We start from the raw sequence: 24,513 nt of genomic DNA, 5'->3' as shown, positions 1-24,513 counted from the left end.
GAGATCTGTAGACCTGAAATTCTACAGGACTGTGAGGATGGGGGCGGGACTGGGCGGGAGTGGGCGTTTCCTGACAAAATTATGATTTATGAGAACCCCTCTGGATTAGCTGGACATTACCCATACACACAGCAAGTCCCTGAGTTATGAGGACCACAATGGTATATCTGGACAATATACACACACAGAATTGTAGAAAAACTGTTACTCATGAGGACAATAATGGTTTCACTGGACATTATCCTCAAACATGTGTTGCGCAATATTTTGTTACTGAAAAAGTAGCCCAATACTTCCGTTTATTTTAAATGTTGAACAGAAAAAAGTATTTAACTTAGGAGAGTAATGGTACAAAGAGCTGACCACTTTCTCATGTTCACAGACCTCAGTGTTCAGAGACCTGAACATCAAGATATGCAGCTTTTTTCTTGTTGCTTTGATGACAAACACCTGCTTTTAATAACCATATGCAGTCATTTTGCGATGGACAATACAAGTATTTCTGACAATCTCTTTACCAGTCGGCTGTCATTGAAAAGTGACAGAGGATTTAATTCTGACAGAGACCTTGACATATGATAGAACCTGCACAGCCTAAAAGGATCATGGAAGGAAGTGAAATATTGAGAAATGTTGTCTTTTTAGTGGACAAGTGAATATTAAGTTGATTGAATTGCAGAAGCAAAATGCTAACGTTATGCTATAAACTAACTACAGCAGGGTTGCTGCTTCCACGTCTCGCCAACTTAAGATCCATATTCAAACATACAGATTCTAAATGGTACGAGTTGAAGCGTTTGTTTGAACAGTTTGCAGGAAGCAGATACTTGCTTTCAAGCAGAACAGGGAAAACTCAATTAGAGGAGTGTTCACGTGTTCGTTGTAATGACGTACAACGTCCTCCACGACTTCTGTAGTCCTATTCAGCCACTTGGTAACAACAATCGTTTTTCAGACACGTATACTCTTCAGAAATCAACAGTGTGGTCACTGCTGATGGATTTAATGTCGTAGAACGTAGAACGTGATCCGTCTCTTAAATGTGTCTCACCCACAGCCGTTATTTCAGATATTTTCCTAATTCCTATAGAGAAATCCCAATGGTTCTGAGACGAGGGAACAGGAAGTGGTGAAATGCTGACTCACTTCCTGGTTTTAGGAGTCATTCCTGCACCACTATTTGAAGTTCACCTATGCACACACACAAACACAGAGGCCATTGTTATGATGAGCTCAAAAGGGATAATGGTTATAATTCTTAAACAAACCTAAATTATGAAGAAATCTAGTATAACTGGGCATTTTTCACACACACACACACCTAACAATACCTTAGTTAAAAGGACATCTGGTATAACTGGACATTTTATACACACACACACTAGCCTAACAATACCTTAGTTATAAGGACATCTGGTATAACTGGACATTTTATACACACACACTAGCCTAACAATACCTTAGTTATAAGGACATCTGGTATAACTGGACATTTTATACACACACACTAGCCTAACAATACCTTAGTTATAAGGACATCTGGTATAACTGGACATTTTATACACACACACTAGCCTAACAATACCTTAGTTATAAGGACATCTGGTATAACTGGACATTTTATACACACACACTAGCCTAACAATACCTTAGTTATAAGGACATCTGGTATAACTGGACATTTTATACACACACACTAGCCTAAAAATACCTTAGTTATAAGGACATCTGGTATAACTGGACATTTTATACACACACACACTAGCCTAACAATACCTTAGTTATAAGGACATCTGGTATAACTGGACATTTTATACACACACACTAGCCTAACAATACCTTAGTTATAAGGACATCTGGTATAACTGGACATTTTATACACACACACTAGCCTAATACCTTAGTTATAAGGACATCTGGTATAACTGGACATTTTATACACACACACTAGCCTAATACCTTAGTTATAAGGACATCTGGACACACACACACTAGCCTAACAATACCTTAGTTATAAGGACATCTGGTATAACTGGACATTTTATACACACACACACTACCCGAACAATACCTTATTTGTGAACCACCCGGATTTAACAGGTCTCTAACCATACACAAAAGCATTCTTGATGTTAGACTGGTTGTAATAAAGGGAGCAGGACACAGTTTTTCAGCTCTCTGTTGGTTAACAGTCTAAATCACTTGCACAGTTTTAGCTGAGGTGAAAGAGCCCCTACATCTCTCACCAATGACAAAGTAATGAGCTCCCTAAGATGCTGCTATTGTGTGGCCTGCAAATGCATATTTTGTTTTTCAGGATTTCTGTACCAGTTGAGTGTACAAAATTGACAAGGACTTTTAATTTGCAGATATTTCAAATTCTTTTTTTAAAGATGTTTTTGACCAGAGTGCCATTATTCCAGAGAGAGTGTGAAGTTGGAAGACAGAGGATACAACATTGCCACCTAGTAGGCAGCGAAGACCACTTTCATGTGCCGCGCACACTAACCACTGTGTCCCCTCTAAAGAATTGAATATACTGACAATTTATACGTTTTGCCTCAAAAGTGAATATTAGAAACAGATTCAAACTGTAGAGTCAATGGGATTTCTTCAAATAAAAAGGACAACAGACTCAACAGCTTGGATGAACATTTCTTCACTTAAAACTAACATCTTTTACCAAATACAGCTCTACAAAAAAATGCTACCACTGCTAAATCATCAGTTTCTCTGGTTGTACTAGTTATAGGTATGTGTTTAAGTCAAATTTACATTTTTGATTTGTTCTATTTACTACCGACATCTCTCCCAAATTTCAAATACAAATATTATTATTTAGAGCATTTATTTGCAGAAAATTACAACTGGTCAAAATAACAAAAAAAGATGCAGTGTTTTCATACCTCAAATAATGCAAAGAAAACAAGTTCATATTATTTTTTAAACACAGCTTTCATGCGTTTTGGCTGCCCTCCACTAGTCTGTCACATGGCTGCTGGGTGACTTTATTGTCAGACTTATTGTCAGAGCAGAAGGAAGCACGATTTGTTCCAGGAGAACCTTGTACGTCGGTCAATTCATGCATCCTTCACAAAGACATTCAGCCGTGCTGAAGCCCCCCCAGATCATCACCCATCCTCAACCAAATGTCCAACACCTGGTCATCTTATGGTTAGACAGAGACCTGGAGAGGCCCTACAAGCCTCAGTGTCCCGCACCCACTGTGACATTTGGTGAATGACGCATGAATCGAGCCACGTACAAGGTTCTCCTGGAACAAGTCGTGCTTCCTTCTGCTCTGACAAAAAGGATTGTTTTTTCCAGCAGGACGATACTCCATGCCACACAGCCAAGTCAATCAAGGTGTGTTTGGAGGATCACCAGATCCAGACCCTGTCATGGCCACCCCAATCTCCAGACCTGAACCCCATGGGAAACCTCTGGAATGTGATCCAGAGGAAGATGGTTGCTAACATGCCATCCATCAAAGCTGAGTTGCTTGAATTGTTGCACCAGGAATGACATAAAGTCACCCAGCAGCCATGTGACAGACTGGTGGAGAGCAGCCAAGACGCATGAAAGCTGTGATTCAAAATCAGGGTTATTCCACCATCTGGTGATCCTCCAACCACACCTTTCAATGTTATAATTTTGAGGGCACAAGAAGATTCTTTGGGGTTTGCAAAAGACTTAATTATTGCCCTTTCAGAGAATGAGACTGTTACAGCTGTCGTGTTAAACCTTGGAAGATTCTGAGTATTGTATGTGGTAGGTTCATTATCAGAACAGGAAGCCCCATCAGGGATGAAATCTTCTTCAAGTTGGAATGTGTCAGAGGTAGTAGCAGCCGTGTCTTGTTGTACAACACAGTTCTTTGTAGAGACGGTTGGTGCAGTCTTACCATGGGGTGGCTTTGAATCCCTGATGGTGGCAATGAGATGATCCCAATCGTTATTTGCTTCAGAGTCAGGTGGGCAGTCTTCATCAGCGCTGGATCCATCGCTGCTAGACGCAGTTTTGGGAATGTAGTCACAGAAGGAACCTTCTTTACTGGAAAGGCAGATGTCCCTCACCTTTGAACAAAAAAGGAACACCAAGTTTGTAATTGTTTCATTATCTAGAAAGATGTACTTGTAACATTTGTTGAGCATTATTTTAACATCGAATCACTGTGCATTTCACTATATAACAAAGAAGAAAGCAAGTCAAATTGAATTTTAGTTACGTTTTTGAAACCAGACCCAGACCCCACGCAGCATTCTCATCTGTTTGTCATTACTGGTGTCACTTTCTGGTTGCTAACTGTTACGTTCCCACTAAGGTCTAGGGGACCTGGAGACAATAACATACAACCAATACAAATGAGGGAGTCAGTGTAACAGTTGACAAAAGGTTTATTTTGTGTAAACCCAGAATCGAACAGACATATAATTGAAACACTCGGTTGGTGAGGAGGAGGAGTCAAAGGATTGTGCCAAACAAAAGAAACAAGCATAACAAAACCAGGCCTATCTCTACATCTATCCTTTGAAACCAAAACTCAAACAAAAAACCCTCACTAACTAAACTACAAAGAATTTGACAAAACAATATACAGGGGTGACAACAATCCGCTAACCTAGTGTGTCTGAACATTAGTTAGCTATGTGGTGAGAAATGTACAGGGTACCCCAGACTTACCTAACTCCTCCACCTCTCAACACACACACTTTCAAAAAGGTCAGACAATACAAAGATCATGAGTTGCTAAACACTGCAGGCTCCTTCATCAGCAACAGGCCCAGAGTGAGAGAGAGAGAAGACTTCCTGGGTGCCTCCTTTATGGTCGGCCCTGGCTGCTGATAGGCCAGCTGAGGGTGAGGGGATCCAATCAGCCATCAGATTCAGGTGCACAGGCAGATTCCGATCAGCTGCTGATTAGCTGTGCAGAAGACAGGGAGAAGAGAGAAACACAGGAGGGAAAGAAAACCACACAAGTACAGCCTGCCTGGCACGTAACACTAACAAACGCCATTGTAACACATAAACACACATCAGCGCACACTGGGAGGGGGGGGGGGGGGGCAGGAGCTCCAACAAGGCGTGTAGGACAGAGAGTGAATACACATACCATACAGAGATGCTGTATGAGAAACCAATGTGAGTTTGGAACATTGAACATTATAAATATATTCTAGTAGACCTCAACAATGGATCCGTGGATCAGTCAAAATCGATCAGTGGAAATGGCCATGTCATGGGACCGTTAACAGTTATGGAGGTGTGCACATGCTGGATGAAGGCAATGATCTAATGTCTAGTCATGTCAACAGGTTGTAAAATCATCTGTCCTTACAAGGACTGCTGTCCCTATAAGACACCCTGTGACTAGACGGCCTTTATCTTTCTGTGTAGTATGACATTTAACCCGTTTCAATTTGACCCAAAGTATGGGGAAACGGAGCCCCCTTACCAAGACGATAGTCCTGGTAAAACAGCTTCAATCTATACCAGTCAGCGACACGCAACAATGTGTGGAAAAACAATACATTGAAACTTACCATCTTGTCCCCCGATGTGTTTGGAGTTCGGTCCCAGCCCTTCGTTTCCCACCACATACTTCCTGTAAATAAGTGAAAGACACGCACAACTTTAAAACATTATGGACTCATTTTGTATTAAATCAGGTGAAATTCAGAAAATAATGTCAACAGTACAATTTTTTTTGCGGAAATAAATCAAATCCGCTTAACTGAGCTGAGTGGTAGTACCATGAAGAGCAATGCAACACCTTTTCCCTGTCAGTTAAGCAATGTCCTAAAGAGAACAGAACCTCACTATTGAGCACCAGGGCCAAGCAGGATCCCCATAGTTGTATGTTATCTCCTCGTCTGGGAATATTTCCTTTACAGCAAATAGGTACAAGTGTGGGGAATTTATTTTAATTGTGTAGCAGTCAGTTTATATTTTTGGCAGCACTGTTGAGCATTTTAAAAATGTATTTTCATGCCCCTGTGCAAGGCTTATTCTTTCTATCTTTATAGCCACTGGTGTAAAGTAACTAAGTTCATAAACTCAAGTACTATACTTGGGTACAATTTTGAGCTACTTGTATTTTATTTAAGTATTTCAATGTTTTGCTCCTGTGTACTTCTACTCCTCTACAGTTCAGAGGTACATGGTGTACTTTTCCTCCACTACATGTATTTAATACCTTTAGTTACTTTACAGATGTGGATGAATGATGTGAAATATAATCAAGTGTTAAATCAGACTTTAGTTCCACCTGGAGTAAATCCACCAGCTACCCTGCAGTATACAAAGTCATTCAAACTAGCTGCACCTTTACCAGCTTTGAGAACACTTTCATGATCAATCATTATAAAACATATCATAGATATTATTCTGAAATGGACCAATCTGCACAATGACTACTTTTACTGTCGCTACTTCAACTACATTTTGATGATAATACTTTTCTACTTTTACTTGAGGAATATTTTGAATGCAGGACTTTTACTGTAACAGAGTATTCCTACACTCTAGTACTTCTACTTTTATTCAAGTAGAAGACCTGAGTATTTCTACTTTTACTCAAGTACAAGACCTGAGTACTTCTACTTTTACTCAAGTACAAGAGCTGAGTACTCCTACTTTTACTCAAGTACAATATCTGAGTACTTCTACTTTTACTCAAGTACAAGATCTGAGTACTTATAATTTTACTCAAGTACAAGATCTGAGTACTTATACTTTTACTTGAGGAACATTTTGAATGCAGGACTTTTACTGTAACAGAGTATTCCTTAATTGTTGTATTGGTGCATACATGAGGATATGGTAAACGTTCTTCAGCAAAGCTAAGACATCTGTTTGAGCGGCCACTTTAGTATGATGATTAATGATCTATCGATCATAAATCTATCGGTTAGATGAGACAGGCACACATTTACATATTACATATCCTGAAAACGTACATTGTTGAAAATACGTGAGGCTGATGACCTAAGAGCAATGGCTAAAAGGTCAGGGTCATATTGATGAAACAAAACAGACTTTTACAGAACAGTAAACAGGGTTCTTACACCTTTTCCAAAGTCAAATTCAAGCACTTTTCAAGCATTTTCAAGGTGCATTTTCAAGCTTTTCAAGCAGCGTAGGCTACAGCTGTTGTAAATTACATATTTATATGCACATAACTTATACTCAAATGATTATTTCCCTACCTCACATTAAATCAGATGTTCTTTATGCTATAAACAACCAAATGTGTGTTTCGTAATAGCATTCTACATAAGGATGAAAAATTAAAGATAAGAAAACAAAGTTTAATATTGTAAAATGAGTGACCCATATCATATTTTTAGTAGACTGGGCATCCCATATAACCTGGCTGAGCCAATATAAAACAATCAGCCAACTAACTTTTCAATAAATTCTTTATTAACATTTTTAACATTTTTGAGGTCCTTTTAGGGTGGCAGTAAACATACTGCTAAACATAAGGTTAGGACAAAACCATTGAAACACAAAGCTGATATAAAAAAAAGCGTGTGCAGAGATCCTCTTTCTGTGTAAGAGTTTTGGAGGTTTCCAGGGAATTTTTATTCAGAATATGACATTTTTATTGCCAAAATCTCCCGATAAATACATGTTTGAAGCTTGTAAAGGGAAGATGACAGCTCTCCCTTGCACTAATGCTTTTACGTAGCGATGCTCCCCCCTCCCTCCCGCTGACATTATGAATGTATGGCGTATAGTAATCATAGATAACACGGCAGGGTCCGTTACAGTTTGTTTTCATCTGATTTCAAATAAACAAAGTCTTGGCTTTCAGAATATTAAACTTGTTTCGGCAAATTCAGATGATAAATACAACTTTGAAGCTTGTAACGGCATAATTACAAGCGGAGAACGGAGTAACGTAACGTCACAGCAGGCATAACAACAGCCGGTGTTTCTCGTGAGTGTTTTCCCCGGGAAACTAACACAATACACACAAACGCAAAAATATACAAACACACACACACACTCGCGAGCTTCCCCCAGACCAGTAATACAAACGAAAATATGTTTCCTCTGTTAGAAAGCTAGGAATATCCTCTTTCCAACAGTGTATAACTCAAAATGTGTCTTCAGGTCCATGTGACTGATTTCGATGGAGCAAGTTTTGGCACGAAAAATACTACCAGTAGAAATACATTGCTTTTATGTGCTTCATCCTCTGAAAACTACAGGATGGCGACCCTCGCACATACTGACATAGGTACGCTCCTTTTTATTATTGTCACCTGCATAAGCAATTATCCCTCATCGAGTTCGCTAACGTTACTAGCTTAAACAAACGTAACATGCAACGTTAGCCTAATCCAAAATGCTCTACTACGGCTTACCTTTCATATGGCTCGTCAGCGCAGACTCTCCCTTCGCGAATAATTGAAATTCTTTGTGGCAAACTGTGCAGAAGGCGAATCGTTGGGTTGATCCTCGTTTTAGCCACAGCTTGTATTTCTTTTCGGATAGCCAACGCTCATTAAAACAGCAACCTCCTGGCATACTGTCATTCTCTCATTAGAATGCCCAGGTCACACAAAATAAAACACTTGCAGGTCACGCGCATAGCGCGGGAAGGCCGGAGCGGAGCTGTTTTATGTAGAAGCGAAGCAACTAAGCTCGCTCCGACTTCTTTATTTTCTTTTAATCTAAAAAGCGAACTATTCAATCAGACAGCAATTTATTGTAAAAGTAAAGCATTTACAATTTCAAGCACTTTATCTCAAATCCAAGCACCATTCCCAAAATTCAAGCACTTATCAAGTCATGAAAACACCTCGTAAAAATTCAAGCATTTTCAAGGATTTCAAGCACCCGTACGAACCCTGAGTAAATAAAAAACTGATTTCCGAAGTCCATTTTCCTTCAAGCATTGACTTTCATATTTTCCATCATATACCACTTATTTTCTGATTTCATTTCATTGGAAAGAAAATAATGATAATGATAATAAAATAAGAATAAAGTACTTATATCTATCTGCATTTACATTTGCCAGCCTTCAATTCTCTTAAGGTACAACTACCTGAAATGAAAATAAAAGAAGAATGAATTATAGAATGATAGAAGATAATATGATAGAAGCCCATCTCCTACTGTAACTAACCTGCACACTGTGTGTGTGTGTGTGTGTGTGTGTGTGTGTCTCCTTAATGTAGAACGATGTGGTGACTGTGCAGACTCAGTGAGGAGGCAGAGGAAGTGAGAAAGGGACCCAAGAGTTACAGGTAATGGGATATCAGACAGCTTAAAGTGTAGGATAACATCCCTAGTCAAAAAATGCTATAGGAATCTCTATACGTTTTTGGAACCCTATAGGAATCCTTTAGGATCCCATAGGATTTTGAGACAGTTCTGTGCTCTATATTGTAGGAAATTGCACGTACACGTGTTCATTAAATTAAAAAAAATCTGCCATGGAGGTGGTCGTGCCTGACCCACTCCAAACCACCCCTTGCCTGCCAGTTACTAATCTCACACCCCCACTTTCAACTATAACTAGGCGGCACAGCAGCGCACCACCAGCTTGCAGCTTGAACAGACTGACAGGGAAATGTCCTCTACAGCTCATGAATCAGGAGCTCAGAAACGAAAGAAAAAACGTCAGCAAGAGGAAAATAATAAAAGAAGTCGACAGCTAGTCACCAAGTATTTTCATAAGAAAGGTATTTATTCACAGAACTTGTTTTGAAGCCCATAACAGCTTGGCCAACATTTTGTGGCTGACGTTAGCTACCTGTTGCTATCAAAAATTAGATGAGTGTAGATGAGCCCAGTGAATTTGTATCCAGCAGCTATGCCCTCTTGCTATGGCTAGCTAACCTAACCTGTATAATGTTACATGCTAATCACATCTGCTCTAATACACAGATGCGGCTTCAGGATCAGTACCCTTTCCCTCAGGCCAGCTCCCAGTTGAAGGAGAGGGAGGTAAAGCAGCAGGGCTTGGGATTAACAAAATGAAGCTCAGCGCAAGTTCAGGCAGGAAGACCTATCACTTCGTATTGCAAGTCATGGCAATACTCGCTCCCTTCACTAAATGATGGGGAGCGCCACTCCTCAAGCTAACCTATCACTTCCCTCCATTCACAAGCCTAATTATCACACCTGCCATATATGCTCTCCCCTTTTCCATCAGCTGTCTTCCAGGTGTCAACGCGCAAGCAGCAGCAGGGCTTCGTCCCAGCTCCAGGTATATATTCATCAGCTCCGCAGTCTTGCGGATTAAGCTACAGGCGGCGTTCCCCAGTTGGCTAGCGGTTCTAGCCGGCCACCCCGCAAACCCGGACACGGAAGGAAAAGACAAGGACATCGGGCTCCACAGAAGTTCCTCCGGCTTAATGGAAAGGGGCTACTTCAGGCAAACAATTGACGCACGCCTTCAGTCGAGAGAGAGCATCACTGGCATCAGGGCCGCTCTAATGCGGCGCTTCCGGCTTCACGCGGAACGGGCCCTCATCGCTTGCGAAGCTTCACCCATTTCTGGCTTCAACTACAACCCCTCCTGCAGGCAGGCAGGGCTTAAGCTACATCCCATCGAAGCTACTTCTCCTCCCGGCTCAGTAGCCAGTACTGGACACTAAGTGCGTCATAGACGGCTAGCAGGTTCAGTGCACAGCAGGCTTGCCTCCTCCCTGCGCCTCACCGCTAAAACAGGCAAGAAAAGAGAAGAGGAAAAAGAGAGGAAGAAAAGAAAATGGAGAGAAGAAGAAGAGCAAAGAAGAAGAACAAGGAAGAGAAAAGCAAAAGAAGAGAAGAACGAAGAAAAAAGGAGAGAAAAAGAAAAGAACGGAAGAAAGAGAAAAGAAAAAAAAGAGAGGAGGAAAGAGAAGAAGAATAAGGAGAGAGAAAAAGAGAGAAGTTCGTTTATGCATTGTTGCCTTTAGTTCAGGGTTAAGGTGAGTTTCAGGCAGCTTCGGGTGTAACGCGTTACAGCATGGAGTTATGCAGTTCGGGTAACTACTACCCGTCACAATGCTCAGTAATGCTGCCCATCCGTGTTTTTTTTGGGGGGGTTCTTTCAGGGAGAAAGAGATGTTCATGTAAGATGGTAGAAGACAGTCTAATCACCCAACCAGCACATCAGCATCTACATCTCACCGTGGCGTAATTAAACTGCTGATTAAGCTAGTCCTATATCAGGGCTCGACAGTAACGGTTGCAGGTTGCCATTGGCAACCATACAGAAAAATGTCAACCACTTCCTGGACTTTGGTTGCCATCAGTGGCAACCAGTTTTTAACATAAGAAATGAGGACAGCAAAACGTGCACCCCAAAATAGATAAATGTTCATATTTGTTTTAAGAGTGATATTTAATTGTTGTGACCAGTCGGAACCTGATACTTAAATTGCACGTGCATTGGCGTGATTACGGAGCCAGAAACCGATGCACGTTTACTCGCGTGCGCAGTGCGCCGTGTGTTTGTTTTACAACAAAATGGCAAAGCAAAAATAAGTTGTTTGACTGTGTGGTAAAAGTTCAGCCAACACCTCAATTTCTCAAACAAATGTTCAAAGTGATTCAACTGATGAAGCGTAAGGTAAAACCTGAACGAAAAACAAAGAGGAACGTTTTCCATTCACTTCCGGTAAAAGTTCCTTCAAAATAAGAGTCCCGATCTTATTACTACCAAAATAAAAGTGCAAAACGAAACTTTACCATAGAAAAATGGTTGCATTAAATTATAATCACTTCTATAAAAAGGTAACACATTTTAAATATAGTTAGACATATTAAAGGTAATTTACAGCATCAATAATTAATATCAAATGTTTAACTGTGAATGGTTTTCATTTATTTAACATTAGAAATGTATTAGTCTGGCCAATCCAAGACTTCAATGCTGAAGGGCCAATGGGTCTATGGTGGGGGTCAGCACAAAGGTCAAGAAAACCCACATTTGAAAGGGAGACAACGGATGATCAAGAAAGTAGTGACTTGCTCAATTCATTTGTGAGGGATCTATGAAGAACAGGACAACAGCAGCACTACTGGTATTTTGTATACCAGCAATTGAGGGTGGACAAGTTTACTACCACTTAGGTTTAAATAAGTGCGTTAATTACTTATTGTAAAGCATTTGAACATTCTTGTGTCACATGTTCATTATTAAGTTGATGTATAACTGTATAGCATCTTAATTATTTAAAATATAAGGTATCTAAAAAAGGGCAACCGTATTTTCAGTTTTGGCAACCAAAAGCGGATGCCTGGTTGCCAGCCTGGCAACCACTTTTAAAAGTTAGCGTTGAGCCCTGCCTATATCATGGGTCATGTCTCAGTATTTACCTAAGCAAATATTATTTCATGCTGCTCATATTGCACTCATATATTTGGTTTCATGCTCACATGGCTTATGTTAAGCAGGGTATGATATTCATGCATCATTGTACTCAAGCTAACAGCCGCATTACATTGTCTACATCTCCCTCTTCGCCGGGCATCGGCTCGTGCCGGCTATCCAAGATCTCTCCAGCTTACCTATGGTAAACATGCATATAACTGGTGGTGGTGTCTTAAGAGCCTTTCAGGGCTCGTTCAGGATAGGTGCAGCAAACCTGCCGCAATCAAGGTAATTATTCCTCTTCCCTACAACAACCGCTTCTCATCCTACATTCGTCCGAACCTCAGTGCCGTGCTGGCTATCCAAAGGTCTCTCCAACCTTAAAATTGGTACGTATGCATATAACTGGTGGTGGTTCTTAGCATGTCAGCACGTATATTCGCCCCGCGGCTCATGTTTATCCTTGCATGTCTAACCCTGTACGTCCAGGTTGTAACCTTCGGGTCTGTATAAAATGTGTCCCTGCGAAGTCAGGTTGCCCCGTACGTCCGGGATGCCCTGTACGTCCAGGATGCCCCGTTCGTCCGGGATGCCCCGTACGTCCGGGATGCCCCGTACGTCCGGGAAGCCCTGCATGTCCAGGATGCCCTGTATGTCCAGGATGCCCTGTATGTCCGGGATGCCCTGTATGTCCAGGATGCCCTCTATGTCCAGGATGCCCTGTATGTCCAGGATGCCCTGTACATCCAGGAAGCCCTGTACGTCCAGGGAGGATGCCTAGGAGGCATCAGTATGTCTAAATCCCCACATGTATTAACCTCTCATTTCATCCATAGATTTCCACTGCATCCCACAAGGTAAGATTTCATCACGTTCAGTACTTCATACTTTCACTTCTTTTGGGGGTTCATCGGAAACGGTTCTTCCCTTCCCGAATGACATCCTACCAAACCTGGGCCTAATCGCCAAACACCATTTCATTCACTTGTTATAAACTGTCATCATTATGTTTCATTTATATAATGTGACCCGATAATAAACATGTATTTCATACATCACGTCTCTCCTGATTGAAATGAAGCTCAGCACAAGTTCAGGCAGGAAGACCTATCACTTCGTATTGCACGTCATGGCAATACTCGCTCCCTTCACTAAATGATGGGGAGCGCCACTCCTCAAGCTAACCTATCACTTCCCTCCATTCACAAGCCTAATTATCACACCTGCCATATATGCTCTCCCCTTTTCCATCAGCTGTCTTCCAGGTGTCAACGCGCAACCCTCCTCCACCCCTTCGCCTCCTGCTTCCAACTCAGGGCCAAGCTCAACCTTCTCCCTTCCAACCGGACCTAACCACTTATCACCACCACCAGTGTCTAGACCCGGGGGGGTTCATCGGAAACGGTTCTTCCCTTCCCGAATGACATCCTACCAAACCTGCCTAATCGCCAAACACCATTTCATTCACTTGTTATAAACTGTCATCATTATGTTTCATTTATATAATGTGACCCGATAATAAACATAGATTGAAATGAAGCTCAGCGCAAGTTCAGGCAGGAAGACCTATCACTTCGTATTGCACGTCATGGCAATACTGGCTCCCTTCACTAAATGATGGGGAGCGCCACTCCTCAAGCTAACCTATCACTTCCCTCCATTCACAAGCCTAATTATCACACATGCCATATATGCTCTCCCCTTTTCCATCAGCTGTCTTCCAGGTGTCAACGCGCAACCCTCCTCCACCCCTTCGCCTCCTGCTTCCAACTCAGGGCCAAGCTCAACCTTCTCCCTTCCAACCGGACCTAACCACTTATCACCACCACCAGTGTCTAGACCCGGGGGGGTTCATCGGAAACGGTTCTTCCCTTCCCGAATGACATCCTACCAAACCTGGGCCTAATCGCCAAACACCATTTCATTCACTTGTTATAAACTGTCATCATTATGTTTCATTTATATAATGTGACCCGATAATAAACATGTATTTCATACATCACGTCTCTCCTGATTGAACAGATTTTAAATATGCTTACCATGCATTGAATACAACTTTAGGTAATATTCACATTTAGTTACTCTAGTTCTTCCAGTAATTGCAATACCATTGACCACTGGCACATTAAATAGAGGTTGTTACAGTAGCTATAGCTAGATTTGAGCAATTGGAAAATATCTATACAAATGATTATTATTATTTTTATTATTATTATTATTACTATAACAATTAAGAGATAGCTCGAGCTGTACTGTGTTATTACTATTATAGGGCATTTGATAAATTATGTACACTATGGATACTCTAGAGCCAGGGCCCTCGAGCAAGGCAGCCAACGAGGAGAGCAGAGGTGAAGAGGCAGAAGTACCAGTACAAGAAGAGGTCGAGGACCATGAAAGCAGCACAGATGAGGAGGAAGCAGCTATGGACAGTCAATGTCAGGGACAAAGTGAGGCTCCGACACAGGATGCCGCAGATACTGAGCCACCTGTAGTGGTGTCTGAGGTAGAAGATCTGCTATCACTTGACCCAGGGTTGTTCCCAGCTAGGATGAGTGACAAGGACAGGGCAACTATTGTAAAGAAATTAGCAATGTGAGAAACAGATCAAGAATTTCCACATGATTCAAAGGGAAAGAGATTTCCAGATTACTTGAAATACACCAAAGCAGATAAGGGTAGGGGAAAAGTGAAAAGGGACTGGTTGATTCACAGTGAAAGTGCAAATGCACTGTTCTGCATACCATGTGTTCTTTTTGCCAAGGAGCAAAAAATACCCTCTCTTAGTGCTTTGAGCAGTGACCAGGGATACAAGATGTGTGACGTCGAGTGGCGTCACATGTATGATAAATTCCCAAGCCATGAAACAAGTAGGAATCACAGGGACTGTTATTTGCGATGATAACACCTACAGTGTTCGGTTATGACTGCATGTGGCGTTGATCATCAGTTGCAGAGAGAGCTACAGTCTGAAATTGAGAAAAACAAAGCTATCTTGCAGAGACTCCTTGATGTCACTCTGCAGTTGGCAACGAGGAATTTAGCTTTCCGAGGTAAAACGCATGCTTTGGGCGATGTCCACAATGGACATTTTGTAGGTACGCTAGAACTTTTGTCACGATATGATCCACTCTTGAAAGACCACTTAGACAAAATCAAGACATCCAAAAAAGGAAGCCAGCTAACTCATTATCTGAGCCCAGACATCCAGAACGAGTTTATTGAATTGTGTGGGGGAAAGGTTTTAAAAACCATTCTGACGGAAAGGGAGGATGCCATATACTATGGAATCATTTGTGATGCAACGCCTGACATTTCCCACACCGAGCAAAATGTTGTGCTCATAAGATACAGTATGTACATTATAATGAAGACACAGGCGAATGGGAGATCACTGAAAGATTTATTGAATTCAAAGATTTCAACGGAAAAACAGGGTGTAAAATAGCAGGCATGATGGAGAGTGTGCTTCTGGATCTAGGGATAGACATTAGTGATTGCAGGGGGCAAGGGTATGATAATGGGGCGAATATGTCAGGGAAAATCAAGGGAGTCCAAGCCCAAATACTGAAAAAGAATAATCTTGCTACTTTCTCACCTTGTGCCTCCCACACGTTGAATCTGGTAGGCGTGCATGCTGCAGAATCGAGCCCTGAAGTGTCCAACTTTTTTGGTTACATTAACCGCCTCTACACATTTGTAAGTGCCAGTCCATCTCATTGGTTTATATACAAAAATAAAACAGGTTGCTCTGTACATAGGCTATCTGAAACTCACTGGAGTGCGAGAATTGATGCTGTGAAACCTGTAGCAAAGCACCTACCTGGTGTCCTTGAAGCCCTTGCTACCATACTGAGCTCATGCAGTCTCACAGGTGAGGCCAGATCTGAAGTTGTTGGTCTGAGGAACTACCTCATGTCATTTGATGCCATTGTCCTTCTCACCATTTGGGTGAAAGTATTGCAATCTATTGATGACAGAAATGTGATACTCCAGTCAGGGAAAATCTCAATAGAGGTGGAGGCAGGTAATGTTGCTGCACTAAGAGATGAGATGCAGACTCTCAGAAATGGATGGGATGCTATTCTGTCTGAGGCATCAATGGTAGCTAAGGAAATGGATGTTCCACATCATTTCAAAAAAGAACTTTGCCGTGAGAGGAGGAGGAAGAGGTTTCATGATGAAACTGCTGAAGGAACAGGTCAGGAGGATAGGCCAGAAACAACATTCCGTAACACTGTGTTTTTCACTGCCATGGACCAGATCATAAGTGACTTGGACACTCGGTTCCAAACAACAGCAAATATTGTTGAAGAATTTGCTGCCATACTTAAAATTGGGAAGTTGAGTGACAGTGTCATGGCTTCTGTGTGTCAGCCACTGAGGGAGAAATACTCACAGGATCTCACAGATCAGTTTGAGAGTGAGATAAGGCATCTCAATAAAATATTTTCTGCCACTTTCCCCCCTGATTGTAGCTCTCTTGATCTACTGAATGCAATATACAAGATGGAACTCCAGAGCATTTTTGGAGACGTTTGCATTGCCCTCAGAATTTTCTTGACGCTCCCAGTTACCGTAGCTGGTGGTGAAAGATCATTTAGTAAGTTGAAACTTATCAAGAGCTATTTAAGATCTACCATGTCGCAAGAGAGGTTGAACAGCCTTGCAATGTTATCGATTGAAAGCAAGCTGGGTCTGTCACTCGATTTCAAAGAGCTCGTAAAAGATTTTGCCACCAAGAAGGTCCGGCGATTGGCGTTCGGGATTTGGGGATATAAATCCAGTCTATGACAGGATTGTGGGATGTTTCCCTATAGTAAGCTGATAGGCTACAGCCCACATTGTGAACAATTACTATCTGATGCATAATCCTCTCGCACTACATTTTTCATTGTTTGCTGTAAGGGTGTTCATGTCCTGAGAGTTTATTGTTTTATAATTGTGTTCAAATCTTCAGTTAATTTATACTTTTGTCCTTGTGTTGTTCAAATCTTAATTTAATAAGTCAAAGAATGTTGAGATTTTTTGTTTGTTCATTCCTGTATTGGGTGTAATTTTCAATTAAATAGACAGAAGATAAAGTTGATAGTCAGTGCATGTGGATTTCTTGCAGTCCATTACAGTTCATTAACTTCAACAGGGTTTTCGAGGTTGGGTTTCATCGTGTCGTTTAGGGGGTGGACGCAAGGTCATGACCCCACCAGTATCCAAGAATCCTGAATTGTCCCCACCAATAGCTCAACACTTGTCACTCACGCCTCCTCAAATTACTTGCGCGTGTACAGGTAGGGCTTTAGCACTTTGCTGAGAAAGGCAGCAACCCGGCCGCTACAGCAAAAAAGCTAGTGCTCTGCCCGCTACAGTTCAAAATATGCTTCGTAAAAGGTATATCCAAGCAGGGAACGATTGTATACTACAGAGCCCATCAAAATGTAAATGTCTGTCAACCTAATAGTGTGCTTGAGTAGACTATTTGTGTTGGAGATGAGATTACAGAGAGACAGGACAAGTAACAGCTTTTGTATGTTGAGTATCAGAAAACATTGTCACAAGAATAGTGGAAAATATGCCTAGCTAGTGCGACTCAACGTTCTTTGGTAGACTATTGCATTGGTCCCTTCATTGAAGATGAACGCAATGTGACATCCTTTACTAGGCTCACCCACCAACAGTTCAGGTGCTGAACTGCTGATCCGAATGTATAGATGAAAACCATATTATGCGTTTTCATCAATAAATAAATGACCACATTTTTTTTAGCGTGCGCGCTAACGCGCACTCGCATGGATTGGGGGCCCACAAATAGATTCTTTCATGGAGCCCAGAATTTCCAGCTACGCCCCTGAGTATGACACACAGGAGACAATTGATGTGTGTGGTGAGTTTGGTAGTAATAAGCTGTATAATACTTGTCATACTGATATTCTGTACAAACTGTGAAGTCCACTGAGACAAATGTAACATTTGTGATATTGGGCTATATAAATAAACATTGATTGATTGATTGATTGATTGATTGATAATAGTGATTGAATATTATTGTATTCTCTTTGTTGGGAGTTGCACTTTGCAGACGGTCCCTGAGCACTCGTTTCTTCTCCGGCTGCAGATAGAGACCACTGTCTCTAGCTCGGAGGACGGCGCGTATTGGCTTTTTTTTTATCAAAATGTGACTGTAGTTCGTTGTCAACCTTACCACGGTACTTAGGAGACATTTGTGTCTGAATAACCTTTTGTTCATGAGTTATTGATCCGTGAAATCAGAATGTCCCAATATCGTTCCAACTTTACTGAACTAAGCCAGAAGACCATCTCATTTCGTAGACCGCTCGGTTTGCTGTTCCTTCACTTTATTTTTATATTTATATACATTTATTTTGGACGAAAACTTAGCGTGAGGAAAGGCAAGTGTGGCATGAGTGCGTGAGATATGGGTTAATTGCGTGACTCTCAAGCTCAATGCGTGAGTGTTGGCAGCCCTGAGTTACTGTATGAGATGAATGGCTTACCTTTAAATGTGTTAATGAACCTGGCCTCTAGGAAGGGTTTGTCTCTGCCCAGAATGATATGCTCTATTGCATCCTGTTCAGCAGTCTTTCTCCTGCTCCTTTGCACCATCCTTGCTAAAAAATAAAACAGAGAACAGGCTAAGTTTAATGAACATGGTTAACAATAACATCTCTTGGGAAAAAAAAGATGCATTAGAAAAAAGAGGGGTTCAATATGAGGCATGATACACTGTTCTATTAAAGATGGTAGTTCATTAATAAGAATGCACAACATTTTTAAAGTCCCGGAACGTCGTCCTGGTGTGCTCCGACGGCAGTGCACCTACAGTCACCAGCTACGTCTGCATGTAGGTGCATGAAACCTACAGGTACATGAAACGCTGCACGTTTCATTTGCAAAACACGGTAGGCTGCTCTTCCATGCATGCACAGATCATGCACTGAGGAGCCGCTCCGTTGTAACCGCATGACGGCTGCCCGCTGCACGGATGTGAGAGCTACACAGTAACACACACAGCACACATCTGTCTTAGCAGCATTTTAAAGACGATTATTTATTCAAAAAGTAACAGGCCAGTAGTATAACTAGTAATCAACACACATGAGTGGGCATAAATAGTCAGCCTTTTAATATCACATTGCATTTAATTCAGTTGTAAAGCGGAAGTCATTACCATGTGGTTGATGCTAAGCTAAACTGTGCTAACTGACAGTAGAGCTAAAGGTTAATGTAACGTTTCCAGTCAAATGCAGTGTCTTGGTAGGATTAACTTACTAAATAACTAACTAAATAACTAACTAACTAACTTCATCCAATTACTTTTTAAAACATACGAAAAGCGATGGGGAGCATGCCCCGTGGCGTACACTGAGCCGGACAAACAAAGTAATAAACGAACAGTTGCACTTTTGATGCTAGGTTGTAGCTGGCCACCAAACAAACATTTAAATCCTTATGTTTTGTTTAAAATACATGATAACAAATATCACTTACCAGTTTTGGTTACAAGTCCGAATTGCCGTCAACGATCTCCTCAGCCATCTCCTCAGCCATGTACTACTGTCTGCTACTGTTTCTTGGTGAGACATTGACCGAAAACTGAAAGACCAATCCCTGATGAGAACCTGCTCGCGTGATGACTGCTGGCCAATCCCGGATGAGAACCTGCCAGATTGACTCTTTAGCCGCCCAATCAGTGAGCAGGTGTGTCCAGCCAATGAAAAGCGCGTATTTTGTGTAAAATGAGAGGGAAATGTGTATGAAACTGCAATACCATGAATCGGCTGTACGAGCGTTTTATACACAATATAGGCGGTTTATTAAGACATACCGAGAAAAAGCGGGAGGGTTTTATTTACATGTTGATAAGTGCTTCTACACTGCGTGACTTGTGAGGACACCAGTTTTTTCTTCACAAGTCGAAATGTCCTTATAATGCTGGTGCGTATCCATGCAAATTGTCCTCATAATCCGGCCGCAACAACACACACATACACACACTCACACACTGCTGGCAATGATGTTGAGTGTTAGTCCAGCAGCTCCCTCTGCTGGCGGCACATGCAATTACAACAGACACATATACACTCCATAACACACACATACAGCCCTTAAAGCATATCATATATATCAGGCTACAGCCCATGTATATGTTATGATGTGAAGCACTATTTGGTTTCATGAAAAATATCAACTGTTTATTTGTAGATATCTACTAAAGCCAGGGCTGCCAACACATTGAGCGTGAGAGTCACGCAATTAACCCATATCTCACGCACTCACGCCACACATGCCTTTCCTCACGCTAAGTTTTCGTCCAAAATAAATGTATATAAAAATAAAGTGAAGGAAAAGCAAACCGAGCGGTCTACGAAATGAGACAGTCTTCTGGCTTAGTTCATTAAAGTTGGAACGATATTGGGAGATTCTGATTTCACGGATCAATAACTCATGAACAAAAGTTTATTCAGACACAAATGACGTCTCCTAAGTACCGTGGTAAGGTTGACAACGAACTACAATCACAATTTGATCAAAAAAAGCCAATACGCGCCGTCCTCCGAGCTGGAGAAATTACAGTGGTCTCTATCCACAGAGAAGAAACGAGTGCTCAGGGACCGTCTGCAAAGTGCAACTCCGAAAAAAGAGAAAACAATAATATTCAATCACTATTATACAGCTTATTATTACCAAACTCACCACACACATCAATAGTCTCCTGGTGGCCATACTACAGCAAGGAGTTTGGAAGAATATGCTTTCGAATAATTTTGGGGAATATTTATAATGTAAAACTTTACTATTATACAGTATATTTCTACCAAACTCACTATTTGCATTGTTGTTGTTAGCATCTGGTTAGCTAGCTGCGCTAACGGATATTAGAAGCTGTTTCTAAAACAAGGAAAAGGAGAGCTCTGTCCTGTCAGACTGAGAGAACTACAGTTCAGTGAGGTAAGGGACTCTCTGTTTAGATAGTTAACTTTAGTCTAGTTATCTCAGTGGGTCTCAAACGTTTTGGTCACCATTTATGAGAATAAATGAAAAACAGTTATGAAATACTATGACAGTAAAACAAGAATACAGTTTAAAAGGTGAGTGATTTGTAAAATATCCATAAAGAAAAAGAAAATCTGTTTACAGTTCTGTTTCATATGGGTGTTGAGAGATGTATCCATAAATTCCTTTCGCTCTCAAAGTGCACCAGATTGATGCATTTAACTTCAATATTAAAAAAATTATCTTCCCCCACTTGTAAAATAGCACTTTACCTCTGCTTACACCTATGCCATGTTATATACTGTGAGCTGATTATCGAGCCTTCATTGTAAGAGTGGCGGGTACACTGTGTATGTGCGTATTCCACTGTAGCCCCGGTACATTAATGGGAAACCCTAGTTTGTAACACTGTACACATGAACGTTTCTTTTTTCGGGTTCACCAAAAGAAAATCTCACTCCAAGCTGAACTCAAATGTTGGCAGCCCTGTTAAAGCATACAAATAAAGTGTGTAATGTAGGCCTGTTACTTATATTATTGAGAGATACATATTATACACACTGCTCTGCTTTCTGCACTGGCCTCAGCAGCTGTTCTCACTGTAAATGTCGGCTCAGAATTAAAGCAGTAGTATTAAAAACATACATAGCCTAATATCCAGAGGAGATGCATTTATTGAGTAAACAAACGGTCAAGGGCAGAACGTCTGCACAACCCACTGCACCGCACGCCACGGTTAAGGCTCCTCCAGACAGCCTCCGCGATAATCGATCGTCGACGAGCCTTTACAGAAATGAGTTTTCCTTCGAGGCGGCGCGCCCACGTTTCCCGATCACTGCCGGAAGACCTGGGAGTCCGGGACGCGAACATTTGAGAAATTACGAACAGTTCATTTCGGAGGACTCCTGCGCGTCTGCTTGACGCCGGGACGACCGGCGACCCTCCCCTACATGCGCTCGGATGCGAAGGCCCACCCACAACTGCCTGCACGTCTGTGACCGCAATTTTAATTATTGTTGTTGTTGCTATAATGCAGGGGCATTCAATTGCATTTGAAAGAGGTCCAGTAAGAGAAAATGTCATTAAATGCTCTGTTTTCGATGTCTACCTTTCTCTTTTTTGAGCACGCCATTTGAAATTACTCCGACTGTTTCTCTCTTCTTGTCTCGTCTCTGTGTGTGTGTTTGAATCTATCGTGCTGAGTCCCAGTCTTCTCTGATGTAACCTGCCTATGAGACAGAGTCCAACCACACACTCTGTCTGTCCAACACATGTGCTGCAATACGTATGCTGCAGCTGCCCAGCTACTCACTGTTTGTATAAGTATTTTCTTTTCAATAATTTACTTTATTTTCCCTGCTTCATAAACAATACTGACATCCCTGTGCTCCTCCAAGTCTGGGGGTACGGGGATGTGAGGACAGCGCGAGGACACAGACAGGGAGGCTGCTTTACATCATGAAGGAAATGGCGGTCAATATTAACAAAATAGGAGCTAAAACGCTTAATAACCTTCATTACCTGTTAAAGAAAGAACATAAGAAAGGTAGACAAAGATGAGGCTGTTAAACGGGCAGCGGAGCTGCTGTGTTTAGAAAGAGAGAGAGACGCTGAGCTGCACCATGCAGCGATCAGCTGATACGGAGCATAAAGAGAGAGAGCTGCGGTCCGGCCTCCGCTTCCTGTCCCCACAACTCTTATTATTCCCGGGACCGGACTATTGTTATTTGTTGTTACTCGGAACCAAGTTTTGCTTCCCAACCCTGCCACTGTGCTACACGTCCCGCCCGCCCCGTCTACCAGTACAGAAAGCGGCGAGATGCATTTCCTTAGGAATCGACTAGCAGAACCGAAACTAACATTTATGGGCGAAAAACGCCACTTGTCCATCGGACATGTCAATGGAAAGATGTATTTTTCCGATATTATAAATAACACGTCCCCGACGATCGGATGTGTGCCTTTTCGCACACGTTGCCGCTCGCCTAAAGTTAGCTGAAATTAACCAGCTAGATTTAACTGTTTCTCGTAATATTTTTCTTACACTGCGCCTCCCCTGATTTAAATGATTCTGGCAGTCCCTTCAAAACCATTGCTACAAGAAGACCATCACTTAATTTCTCCCCCGCGTTTCTCAAAGATTAGCTTGCTAATCCACTACACGTGTTACGTTGCGACTTTCCATCGGTGGACAAACGCCGGAAATACTTATTTGGGTGTCTCTGGGCCCATAACCTGTTAGCAGAATAAGCTTTACGTACATTGCTGCTTAGCATCCAAATAAGTGGAGGAATAACGAAGCATCCGAGTCAGTGGCATTTCATTCAACGGACACTCCCATTGGAGGCGTGGCTTTATTTATAGCCATCATTGAACTTTAACCTGGTTCGTTATTGGCTTCCAATCGTTCACAACAGATAACAAACACAAATTGGTAACACATTTACCTGAATACCTCCAAAATTAAGCCCAGGATGGACTTGCTGTGCTCCATGCATATTGCCCACCCGTCTCATTAGGTGAGATTAACGCTGAAACATAGCGTATTCCCCAAATGTAAATATGGACCGCAACAATGTTCATATGTTTATTAGTTATTACCTTTTATGTCTTTAAGGTTTGCACAGCTACAATGTTCATATGTTTATTACCTTTATGTATTTTTACAGTTTGCACCGCAACAATGTTCATTTCAGTCAGACAACTCACGTATTTCTTTAACATGTTTATTAGAAGCAGCATATAGTTGAGTTTGGCGATTAGGCTCAGGCATCATCACTCCCTAGATATACATAGCACGATGAGTGATGATCAAATAACTAACCCCCGAGCCTACAGGTGGAAGCTGGGGTGGTGGTGGGGCAGGCAGCAGCAGCGACGTAAAGGGAGCTGCGGCAATAGCAGCAGCAAGCAATGCATGGAGAGAGAACTGGCAGGTTAAATAGAGCGGCATATTAAGGAGACTCTGTTTGGTTGGTTGTAGAGTGGCAAGGGGCGTTATGTATGAATGCAGCATAAGTGCTCGAGTTGACTGCCTGAACTAGCTCGCAGGCTTCGCCCCATATGTTTACTACAGTTTATGTCTTTAAAGTTTGCACAACAACAATGTTTATATGTTTATTACCTTTATGTATTTTTACAGTTGCTACCTAAACACATGGCTAGTTAGCGAACATTAG

General features: G+C 41.7%; 1 protein-coding gene and 1 long non-coding RNA gene across 3 annotated transcripts; one reads left to right on the top strand and one right to left on the bottom strand.

The window, feature by feature from the left end:
* Positions 1-1,253: 1,253 nt before the first annotated feature.
* LOC307037937 (uncharacterized protein) lies at positions 1,254-19,921 on the bottom strand. Of its 2 annotated transcripts, XM_079679167.1 has the most exons (4): positions 19,829-19,921; positions 18,835-18,948; positions 5,544-5,605; positions 1,254-4,076 (listed from the first exon to the last, which is right to left on the bottom strand). In XM_079679167.1, the coding sequence occupies exons 2-4, from the start codon at positions 18,941-18,943 to the stop codon at positions 3,381-3,383; spliced, it is 867 nt and encodes a 288-aa protein (XP_079535293.1). In that variant the 5' UTR covers positions 18,944-18,948; positions 19,829-19,921; the 3' UTR covers positions 1,254-3,380. The 2 variants fall into 2 exon arrangements, 1 of the variants encoding a protein (XP_079535293.1); XR_013807836.1 differs by lacking the exons at positions 5,544-5,605; positions 18,835-18,948; positions 19,829-19,921 and adding exons at positions 4,229-4,335; positions 4,684-5,518.
* LOC307037938 lies at positions 10,153-14,319 on the top strand. Its single transcript, XR_013807837.1, has 2 exons — positions 10,153-13,179; positions 13,577-14,319. It is a non-coding gene; the product is annotated as an uncharacterized lncRNA (long non-coding RNA).
* Positions 19,922-24,513: the final 4,592 nt, after the last annotated feature.

Source organism: Notothenia rossii (assembly GCF_949606895.1).
Source record: "Notothenia rossii genome assembly, chromosome: 4".
Taxonomy (NCBI): Eukaryota; Metazoa; Chordata; class Actinopteri; order Perciformes; family Nototheniidae; genus Notothenia; species Notothenia rossii.
Note: the sequence above shows the minus strand (reverse complement) of the source record. Positions and strands in the feature narration are given on the sequence as shown.

Excerpts from the sequence above, each read along its gene's own strand:
- LOC307037937 (XM_079679167.1), bottom strand. The coding sequence starts at position 18,943 with ATGGTGCAAAGGAGCAGGAGAAAGACTGCTGAACAGGATGCAATAGAG. Across the intron at positions 5,606-18,834 it reads GTTCATTAACACATTTAAAG|GAAGTATGTGGTGGGAAACG; the intron begins GTAAGCCATTCA and ends ACTTATTTACAG. Across the intron at positions 4,077-5,543 it reads ACACATCGGGGGACAAGATG|GTGAGGGACATCTGCCTTTC; the intron begins GTAAGTTTCAAT and ends TTTTGTTCAAAG.